The 11,830-nt window shown below is 43.4% G+C and overlaps 1 protein-coding gene across 4 annotated transcripts in view; it reads right to left on the bottom strand.

The window, feature by feature from the left end:
• Positions 1–299: 299 nt before the first annotated feature.
• The window catches only part of LOC115208382 (proto-oncogene tyrosine-protein kinase Src-like), a 43,849-nt gene continuing 32,318 nt past the window's right edge, over positions 300–11,830 (bottom strand). For all 4 annotated transcript variants that reach the window (XM_029776406.1, XM_029776407.1, XM_029776404.1 and 1 more), the window contains 2 exons: positions 1,699–1,830; positions 300–1,309 (listed from right to left, as the gene is read on the bottom strand). In XM_029776406.1, the coding sequence (XP_029632266.1) occupies positions 1,101–1,309; positions 1,699–1,830 (341 nt within the window). In that variant the 3' untranslated portion in view covers positions 300–1,100. The remainder of the gene's footprint in view (positions 1,310–1,698; positions 1,831–11,830) is intronic.

The raw sequence follows: 11,830 nt of genomic DNA, 5'->3' as shown, positions 1-11,830 counted from the left end.
TTAGAAGCAGTACAGTTTGGGTCAGCACAATAGTGTGAAAAGTGTTTAAATTCACCACCCGTCTATCTGCCTATGAAAAAGTTTGAAGTAATTGAAGAATTGCCTATAAAGGATTGTGGTAATGTTAAGATTTGTAAGGGATTAAGACATGCATAGATTGTAGTGCAATATTTGGTTCACAAAGATTGAATTAATTGTGCATGAATGCTATCCTTCATATCCGATTGGCTGAAAGCTTTACTTAATTTTCTCCTTGACGTCACTTTGATGGGTATAATATAAAGCAGTCTTCCAAATGGTTTCACGTGAAACTGTCTGGGAGCTTTAATACTTAGTTTTATTGACATGGACACAGGAATAAAGTAGCATCCATAAAACATTTTTTTTTAAAGAAGACAGAAAAACCATTAAAAAATTTTTTTTGACATTTGTTTTGGAGACACCTGATGACCTGGAGTAAGCAGCACTTGAGAATACTGGAGAGATATAGAGAGGAGGAAATAGGAAGAGAGAGATAGATAAACAAAGAGAGGGACAGACCGAGCGAACACACACACACACACACACACACACACACACACAGAGCCTGAGTCCTAAATGGCACCGTATTCCCTACTAGAGTACTAGTGTACCAGAGCCCTAGTGTACTACTTTTGACAGGTGAAGTGTCCCCTAGCTACAGATTTTAGGATGAGCTTCCTCTCCCCCAATCCTAACCTTAACTATTAGTGGAGAAAATGCTAAAATAAGGGGCAAATGTACCCTTCTCCTTAGGACACGAGAGCACCCCCACATATCTGGGATCAGCACCTTTCACATCAGTCCAACCCTCAAACACTACGACTGTCCCCACAAAAACTGTCAACGAATCAGTTATTAACAACGCTTCCCACTTCCCCCAAAAGCTCCAGGTTAGAAGCCACTCATAACCAAAGATCTAGGATCAGCTCATCCTCTCTCCCCAATCCTAAACAATCCTTAACCATTGTCCATTACAGGGAGGAAATAATACAAAACCATCCCTTGATCAGTGTTTAAAGTGAGCAGGGGTGGGCAAGTCCGCCTATGTGGTCCCATGGTGGGACCGATGTCCCTAAAACCTATAGGTTCTCCCCAGGCTGGTACTGGGGCTCGGTGGAGGTAAAGTAATCTTCCAGGAAGCCCTGGAGGTACTCGAAAGTGGGCCGCTCCTCGGCATCCTTCCTCCAGCAGGTGAGCATGAGCTCGTGCATTGAGCTCGGGCACTCGCCGGGACAGGGCATTCGGTATCCGCGCTCCACCTGCTCCAGTACCTCCCGGTTCACCATGCCTGAAGGGAGGGGGTGGGGGGGAGAGGGTAGACCGCATTTGTCTATAAAGATTTTCTGAATTGTTTTAAAGAGTAATTTGTACAACTGTTCTAGGGCATATTCTGAATCTGCCACACGCCAAACAAAATCGAATTATAGCTAAAAAACGATATATTTCAATGCAAACCCCTCCTTCATGAATAGTATAATAAGCACATGGAACATACAAACCCTGCCCTTTCCGTTCACTTCTCAGTGCAATTGTATGTAAAGGCTAATCTTGGGCTATTGTTTAGTCAAAGTATATGGAACCCTGAAGAAGGCATTGTGTGTCGACATATTGGTGTTTTATAGCTATAGAGTGTGGGACTACCTTTAGAATTGTTTCATAAAGGAAAGTAAATGGTACCTGGATATGGCACTCTGCCTTTGGTGGCGAGTTCAGTGAGCAGGACCCCAAATGACCAAACATCTGACTTGATGGTGAAGCGGCCGTACAGGGCAGCCTCTGGCGCTGTCCACTTAATAGGAAACTTGGCTCCTGGGGAAACAAACATTTGGATTGATGACTCATGGTCTTTTATCAATGTACCTTTGACTATGGTAGCCAAAATGTCAGTGCTTTTAACTCAAAGAAATCAATAAAAGTACTTTTTCCTAAAACAAGGCTAGAGTTAAGCCTCTACAGTCTGCTGAAATGGAAAACGTGACTTACTTTTGTCGTTGTATTTTGCTCATTTACAGTTGTCTGGTTGCGATATCCATTTTTCCTTTCACTGCATGTTATTTAGCCCCTTCATTACAATCACTGAAGTCACAGAGTGAGTCATCAAGAGACCAGTTGGAATGAAAACCAGGTTAAACAGGGCCCTCCAAAACCAGGTTTAGTATTTTAAATGTTTTAGGCAAGTCAATTAAGAACAAATTCTTATTTACAATGACGGCCTACCAAGAGGAAAAAGGCCTCCTGTGGGGACAGGGGCTGCTATTAAAAATAACAAAACAAATTTTAGGACAAGAGAGACACCACAACACTACATAAAGTGAGACCTAAGACAACATGGCCGCAACACAACATGACAGCAGCACAACATGGCGGAAGCACACACATGGTACAAACACTGTTAGGCACGGACAATAGCATGAAGTGCAAAAATGTAGACAACAATAGATCACTCGAAGCAGCCAGAAGTGTCAGTTAAATGGAGATAAAACTGTGCAGTTTGAGTGTTTTTTGCAGCTCGTTCCAGTCACTAGCTGCAGCAAACTGAAAAGAGGAGCAACCCAGGGATGTGTGTTTTACAATGACAGCCTACACCGGCCAAACCCTAACAAGGACAACACTGGGCCAATTGTGCACCGCCCTATGGGACTCCCGATCACGGTTAGTTTGGCAGCCAGGGTGAAAGACAAGCGATTACAATAGATAAAAGGAAACAAAGTCTAGATTTAACCTTAGCCTGTAGCTTGTGTTTTGGAGGTGTTCAGAACAAGGTTAAGGGCAGAGAAAGCTTGCTGGACACTAACAAAGCTTTTTGTAGAGTGTTAAACACAAAATCCGGGTGGGGCCAGCGGAGTATAAGACTATCATCTGCATATAAATGGATGAGAGAGCTTCCTACTGCCTTATGTTATGTTGATGATGTAAATTGCGAAGAGCATGGGGCTTAGAATCGAGTCTTAGGGTACTCCCTTGCTGTCAGGTAGTGACTGAGACAGCAGATGTTCTGACTTTACACATTGGACTCTGAGATAGGTAGTTAGCAAACCAGGCCAAAGTCCCCTCAGAGACACCAATACTCCTTAGCCGACCCACAAGAATGGAATGGTCTACCGTATCAAAAGACTTGTCCAAGTCAATAAAAACAGCAGCACAACATTGCTTAGAGTTAAGTGCAGTGGTGAAATAATGTAGGACCTTTGAGGTTGCAGTGACAAATCCATAACCTGAGTGGAAAGCAGATTGCATACCAGAGAGAATACTATAGACATCAAGAAAGCCAGTCAGTTGATTATTGACAAGTTTTTCAAAACTTTTGATAAACAGGGAAAGATAGAAATTGGCCTATAACAGTTAGGATCAGCTTGATCTCCCCCTTTAAATAAAGGATGCACCGTGGCTGCCTTCCAAGCACTGGGAAACTCCCCTGAGTGGCGAGACAGGTTAAAAAGGAACATTGTCGTGAACCATGGGACGGATGTAACTCTCACGCCCGCAGAGCTACAACAGGTTCTGGGATGGAGAGAGCAGGAGGCCAAGAAGATGGAGAGTCAACAGGACGGGAAGAGGAACAGGAGGGTGAGAGCTGAGAGACTTCGCAGCCAGCAGAGGAAGGTGGAGGCAGCCCCCAGTCTGTCAACACCATCATCACCGAAGATAGAGGCAGAATTTTTGCTTTTTCTGCAGAGCCTTTTTCGAGAACACCTCTCTCTTTTTGGAGCATTTTCTACTTTAGCTTTAATTGCTGTTTTAGCTGTTGGGATAGGAGCCTCTGCTTTTAACCCACAAGGAAAGGACCATATCATTTGTATTTTCCTTTAGGAGGAACAGGATTGGGTTTCCTCAATTTGGGAGCTAGGATATCCATAGGATAAGTAGACTCTCTGTAAAGGGCTTTGCTTGAATAAACACATGCGGTGCATTTCCTCTTGAGAGGCCACTGATCGAAATAGACCGGAGAGTTTCCTCCCTTTGTTACCAGTGTGGGTCCATGCTTGGGGTGTGTATGAGAAATGTCTTAAGATGTTAGTCTAAGGCATGACACAATGTCAATACCTTGTTCGTCTCGTGGGAAACTAGGTCCCATTACAGTGCATAACTCCAGGTCCACGGGTGAAGGGTTTGTGACGCGCACCCGTGGGTGTAAAACTAAGGTATTTATTAAATGATAAGTTGTTGAGAGGAGAAAGCATACTCACCACTCCATTTCCCTTGGTCTTATAGCCTTAGGAGAGCCTGACAAACTACGGGTCGCCCTACCCCAGAGCTGGACGCCCCACTGAGTGTTTTTTAATAAAAAAAAGGTTTCTCCCACTCCAGCTGTGGCTGGTATCAGCGGGTTGCTGGGATCGGAAATGGGCTGGAAGGGCAACACCCGTAAGTATTAGGCCTGAAGCAGGGGTAACCTAGGCTAGATCATTAATCTCAAGGGAGAGGCGTGAGTCAGGCAAGACAACATGCAGAGTTTCATTGTTTCAAGTTCTTTCTCGACAATGCAACAATAATAAAAGATCAGAATATGAACGAATTAAATGGCTCAGTAGAACAGAATAAAAATGTTTGTATAATACAGGAAGGCACAATTTATAGTACAATATTTACACATTTATCAGAGAAAGCGGGGATTGGCGGGTGTTTTAAATTTAGCAGTATTAGCAATAGTAAATAAGAGTCTGGTAACAGCAATTGTGATGTGTGTGCAACTTGAATGTATTTGTGTGTGCATGTGTGTGTGTGCATGAGTGTATGTGTGTGGCAAGTAAGTCCAGGTGGTCATTCCAGTTCAAGTGTTCAGTAGTGTTCAGTAGTGTTGGAGCCAGTTCATTTTGTCATTTCTTTTTTCATTTTTCATTTCATTTTTAATTTATCAAAATATTTGTTTATTTGATGATATTGCTCATTTAGAATATCATATTTCATTTCTATATACAGGTATGGTGTATGCATTATTATTTGGTGGTCTCTTATTATGGTCCTATGACTTGAATTAGAAATAGGTCAACTACGCCCTCTAGCTTCAATTAGTTGGTGGCACATGTGGGCCCGCCCAGATGGCCACATACTGGTATAAGAGACAGGATGTAAGGCCTACGAGGGATGGCAAACGTTTGGGACACTGAGTTGGCATACAGTTTTAATCTTGATCTTTTTCCATTTACCTGGAAAATTGGAACCTTTGTTTGCAATTGGTCCACATGACAGTATCTGCTGTATCAAAAAAGTCAGATGCATCCAGCTCAACGTCAAGGGCATCCAGTGCTAGAATGAAAGCACAGGCTGAGCACGCTGCTTTGAAAGCTAAAGCTGTAGTTTTGGAAAACAAACATGCTCTTTATATGGAAGAAACGCAACAAGGCAAAAAAGGAATTGGTGGAAATGGAAGCTGAGCTGGCGTGGAGATTGTTGATTGTGGCTCAGGAGATGATTGTGGACTACAGGAAAAGGAGGGCCAAGCACGCCCCCATTCTCATCGACGGGGCTGTAGTGGAGCAGGTTGAGAGCTTCAAGTTCCTTGGTGTCCACATCAACAACAAACTAGAATGGTCCAAACACACCAAGACAGTCGTGAAGAGGGCACGACAAAGCCTATTCCCCCTCAGGAAACTAAAAAGATTTAGCATGGGTCCTGAGATCCTCAAAAGGTTCTACAGCTGCAACATCGAGAGCATCCTGACTGGTTGCATCACTGCCCGGTCTGGCAATTGCTCGGCCTCTGACCGCAAGGCACTAGAGGGTAGTGCGTACGGCCCAGTACATCACTGGGGCTAAGCTGCCTGCCATCCAGGACCTCTACACCAGGCGGTGTCAGAGGAAGGCCCTAGAAATTGTCAAAGACCCCAGCCACCCCAGTCATAGACTGTTCTCTCTACTACCGCATGGCAAGCGGTACCGGAGTGCCAAGTCTAGGACAAAAAGGCTTCTCAACAGTTTTTACCCCCAAGCCACAAGACTCCTGAACAGGTAATCAAATGGCTACCCGGACTATTTGCATTGTGTGCCCCCCAACCCCTCTTTTTACGCTGCTGCTACTCTCTGTTTATCGTATATGCATAGTCACTTTAACTATACATACTACTTCAATTGGGCTGACCAACCAGTGCTCCCGCACATTGGCTAACCGGGCTATCTGCATTGTGTCCCACCACCCACCAACCCCTCTTTTACATGACTGCTACTCTCTATTCATCATATATGCATAGTCACTTTAACCATATCTACATGTACATACTACCTCAAATCAGCCTGACTAACCAGTGTCTGTATGTAGCCTCGCTACTGTATATAGCCTGTCTTTTTACTGTTGTTTTATTTCTTTACTTACCTATTGTTCACCTAATACCTTTTTTGCACTCTTGGTTAGAGACTGTAAGTAAGCATTTCACTGTAAGGTCTACACCTGTTGTATTCAGCGCAAGTGACAAATAAACTTTGATTTGATGCATCTGATGCCAAAATGCAAGTTTTAAAAGAATGAAAAATCCTCTGTTGCACAAACAAGAAAGAGTTAAGTGGGTGAGAGTAAATAGACTGGACTGAAGCTTACCACAAAGCCTATGAGGCATTCCAGTGACTGTATGGAGAAAACTCAATGGGTGACAAAAGAAACTGGACCGAACTTGACCAAAATGCCTCTGAGGTGTTCATACAAATGATGGCACAAAATCCTGCACCAACACAGGGTTTACCTACTCCTACTGAATCTGGTAGCAGCAATTGTGATGTGTATGTAACTTGAATGTATTTGTGTTTGTGTGCGGCAAGTAAGTCCAGGTGGGTACAGGATCCAAACAGGGAGACCGACAAGTAGAGGTGTGGACTCGAGTCACATGACTTTGACTCGAGTCACAAATATGATGACTTGCAACTCGACTGACACCAATGACTCGTGACTTGACTTGGACTTGAGCCTTATGACTCGACCTGACTTGATATCCTCCCCAAGCCCAAATATTAAAAATGATGCTATTAAAAAAAGTGTGCAGCGCATCAACTCTTCATTTAACGGATTAAAGTTTGAATCGGACAGCAGCCAATGAAATTGTGCCAGCAGAGAAAAATTTGCGCGTGGCAGTGCAGAGGAACGTCGGCGGGTGAATTCAGATTGAGCAATTGGAAAGATGACACCCAAAATTATAATTTTCGGATATACAGACTACGCTGAAGTCAACAAAAAACGTATTGCAACTTGCAAAACGTGTGGGAAGAAAATTACACATGGAGGTGCAACAACTTCCAACTTTGTTCGACATTTGAAGCTGCACAAAGAACGGTTAGTCGTGGCTAATATAGCCGACAGCTATATATAACTTTGCTAGTATAGCATGTAGGCTAACATAACATTAAATCAATGAGCCTCCACACAGTCAGCCAGTGCGGGAATGTGATCATTGCACCCAAGATTGAGACCAGGCAAGATTGTGCTACTGCCACGCTCAAAATTTGTTTTTTTAATTTGCTTACAGATTTGAACAATACCAGATGAACAAAAGTGTCACAAGTGAACCACAACAGTCTCCAATCTCACAGTTCATGGAGACCCGTGGTGTAGGGCAGTACAGAATCATCCACAGCAGAAAGCTATCAACAATGCAATGCTGTCCGACCTGGTTATCGATTGCAACTTGCCTCTGTCTATTGTGGAAAACAAGAGTTTGTCACTTTCTGTCTGTAAGTACAGCCCAGTGTGTCATAGAACATTGACATCAAAAGTAGAGAACCTTGCTACAGAGAGACGTTCAAAACTGAAAACTCAGTTGAGCAACACAGACCATGTTTCAGTCACAGTGGACATTTGGTCGAACCGAACGATGAGGGGGTTCCTTGGTGTCACTGTGCACTGTATGGAGAAAGATGGAGAGAGGATACAGTTCAAGTCCAATCTCTTGGCCTGTGACCGCTTCAAAGGCCCCTACATGGCCGAAAGAATCGTGAGCAATTTGAGGCCATATGTGGTGAGTACAGCATTAAAGATAAATTTGACTATATCATTAGTGATAATGCTACCAACATGAGAAAAGCATTCACCGTGTGCTTCCCCATTGAACAAGAAGATGAAGTACATGACAAAGATCACCTTGATGACCCAGAGCTCTGGAATGACATAACCCTGGAAGACCAGCAAACAGTGGATGCTGCTATTGCAAAAAAACAGCGCTTGCAGTGTTTTACCCACACTGGCTTGAAAGAAACAAAAGTTATGACTCCTTCTCTTTCAAAGTTATCAAAAATCAGCTCACTGCTACATACAAGCACAACATTCAAAGAGGTGTTTGAGACTGAATTTGGGGAAAGAGGCATCCCTGCTGCTGTCAACACAAGATGGAACTCAACACTGAGACAAGTGAAGGCAGTTATCCAATGTAACCATCTAAAGCTCAGTCATGTTCTAGAAAAGGCTGGACACAAGGAGTTGTTGTTCACAGTACAGGAGTGGAATAAGTTGAAGGAGTTGGTGGACATCCTGAAGCCATTTGGAGAAGCAACAGATATGACACAGGGGGAGAAGATAGTCACAATCAGTTCTGCTGTTCCCTCGGTCCTGTCCCTGAATCACCACCTGGAGCAGCGGATGCCTCAAGTCCATTTCCTGAGCGGCCTGGTCAGAAGTCTCCAGGCATCCCTGAACAAAATATTTCTTGGATTCTTCATCAATGTGAAAATGGCCAGGACACAAGATGGAATCACTGCCCCCTTTTCAGATCCAGTCTACCTCAAAGCAGCTGCCTTGGATCCGGCTTTTTCTCTGATGTGGGTGGAGCACCATGTGCTGGTCAAGGAGGAGGTCAAGGAGGAAATGGCACACAGAGTTAAAGGTAAATATTATTGAGTTTAATGTAACTTTTTCTCATAATTTAATCCAATTGACTGCAACAATAATACTTTTTCAGTTTAACTCACCGCATCACCAATACCGGCCTTTTTGTTTCTGCTATGCTTTTACATGTTTTGCCAGAACTGATTCTGCAAGATGCTACAGGGACAAGAGCAAGCTGTGCCTCTTGTTGATGAGGAAGAGCGAGAGGACCATAGTCTTGGACAAGAAGAAGGGCTGTTTGCAGCATACTGTCAGAGGCAGAAGAAAGCTGTTGGGACCACTCCAGCACTACAGCTAAGTCACTACCTTGACATATGCAAAGTACAGAATGCCCTTTTGTTCTGGGCAATGAACAGGAAAACTCTTCCTTTACTGTCCCCGAGTGGCCATCAGGGTCTTGGCAGTGCCTGCCTCCAGTGCTCCGGTGGAGCGTGTCTTCAGCCATGGTGGCATCATAGTGTGGCCTCATCGTGCACAAATGACTGACAGACTTTCATCGAATATGGTCTTTTGCAAATGCAATGCATTATGGGGCCCTGAGATAAGATAAAAAATGAAACTGTTTATGCATTACACACACACACACACACACACGTAGTCTTCCATGTTCAGCTTTTATCTCCCATCTTTGGGATCTGTATTTTTTTCTCAGACATTCAGGCCAGTGTTCAAATTGTAGGCCTACTTGAAGTTCAGTACCAGTTGTTTTGATGTACCTTTTAATAAATGATTGTAACTTTATGGCAGGATTTTTTTAGGTGTCTAGAGTATATCTGGAGAGAGAGAGAGAGAGAGCACTACAATATTTTGTTTTTGCTGTCATATTGATGGGTCTTTCTCATGACTACCCATGTACTTCCATGGAAATATAAAGTTTATTTGGAAAGTAATAAATATATATATTTTTAAAAGCATTCATGATTTGCATAAACCTTATATACTGTTACTCTTGTTAAATATGAAATGGTATTACATTTGGTGAAGAGCACATTATGGCTTGTTTAGGACTCGAAACTCAAAGTTTAGGACTTGATTTGAAACTTGACTCAGACTTGCCTGTCTTGACTTGGGACTTGAGTGCTAAGACTTGAGACTTACTTGTGACTTGTAAAACAATGACTTGGTCCCACCTCTGCCGACAAGCACAGCAGCCACAGCAGCAGCCACTAACACTCATAGATGGTGCTAATGTGCAAGCAACTCAAAGTGCAGGTTCAAACCAGGCTAATGCTACTAGCAAACAAACGAATGTTACAAGCCACTAAGATAATGCTACCAGCTACATTGCTAATGATACAAGCAACCGAGATGCTCTCACCAATGCTATCCAAAGACAGAATGACATCACTGAATTTTTGATAAACAGCAGCAGCTCTCTCTACTGCAAGAGAGAAATAACAGTGTTCGATGGTGACCCACTTCATTACAGGTCATTCATTAAAGCTTTCCAACATGGTATTGAGTGCAAAACTAACAACATGCAAGGCAGGCTTTATTATTTAGAGACGTAAACAAGTGGCCAACCAAGAGAACTTGTTCGTATTCATTTGCACATTAATCCAGCAACAGGATACAATGAAGCAAGGAAACAGCAGGAGTTCAACTGGCAATTCAAATAAAATTCTGCCTATATGGAAAAAGATCTGAGCTGGTCAGTCATTACACCAGAAGATGAGAAGGCATTGCGTTCTTATGCACTATTCTTTAGAGGCTGTTCTAACACAATGCAGGACATTAAAACACATGGAGGACCTGGAGAATCCAGCCAATCTCAGAGCTATTGTCTCAAAACTGCCATTCAAGCTCCAGGAGAAGTGGAGTTCAGGTGTGTGATTTTCAGGATCAACACAGTAGAAAAGCTCAGTTTAAAGACTTGGTGGAGTTTGTGGAGAAGTAGGCCCGAATGGAATTGGATCCAGTCTATAGTGACACCACAGTTCAAAAGGTCAGATTCCAAGTTTAAGTCCACAGACTCAATGCAAAGGGTTAAACCAGCAGGAAGAGCAGTTTTGCCACCACAGTTGGAGCAGTAACTGAAAAATCTGTGAAATCAAACTCAGACAGACAGAAAGCAAGACAACAACACATCAGGTGCCTTTAAAGAAACTGCATTTTCCGTGCCTTTAAAGAAACTGCATTTTCTGTGACCGTGATCATGCATTGGAATTCTGTCAGAAGTTAAAACATTAGGCCAAAACTAGAAGAAAGTTGAATTTCTCAAAAGCAAAAGCTTCTACATTGGATGTCTCACAAGGGGACATACAGTATGAGTAAGAACTGTCAGAAGCACATGACCTGTCAACAGTGTAATCAAAAGCACCAAAGTTTGTTGCACTTTGAAAGGGAAAAGAAAAACCACCAGCAGGCTGAGGCGGCAGCTCCTACAGAAGCCACTGAAAAGACACTAGTGACAAGTGTAATGGTCCCCTTAAATGTCAGCAGTCATACTAGGGCCGGTAGGAAAGAGTGTGCTCTCACCATTGTACCACTTCAGGTCAAACCCTCAAAAGGGAGCAAAATTGTGCAAACATATGCTTTCCTTGACCCTGGGAGGAAAGCAATGTTTTGCACTGAGGAACTGATGACTCAGCTAAAATGCTAAAGGTAAGAAAATGGAGATCCTTCTGAAGACAATGGACCAGGAAAAGCCTGTCTGCAGTCTCAAGGTCACCGGGTTAGAAGTGGCTGGTCTCAAGAGCAACACTTTCCTTCAGTTGCCAGACGTCTACGCACAACCAAGTATCCATGTCACCAAAGACAACATTCCCTCGCCGCAAGACAACCTCAGACGGTGGCCGTATCTTAGGGATGTTGAGTTTACCCAAATCAATGCCAATGTTGAGCTACTGATTGGTCTGAGTATGTGAGTGAAGTGGAGCTGGAGCGGAGAGTGCCCAAATTGACTAGAGCGTGGAGCGAGTTTCCGAAAAAGCTGGAGCGTCGGCTTTCTCACCCAATCCAATTTAGCTCCAATACTGCTCACTTCACCAGCTCAGGGCATGCCCG

This window comes from Salmo trutta, chromosome 14, assembly GCF_901001165.1.
Source record: "Salmo trutta chromosome 14, fSalTru1.1, whole genome shotgun sequence".
In the NCBI taxonomy this organism is placed as follows: Eukaryota; Metazoa; Chordata; class Actinopteri; order Salmoniformes; family Salmonidae; genus Salmo; species Salmo trutta.
This window is presented reverse-complemented; position numbering and strand designations above follow the sequence as displayed.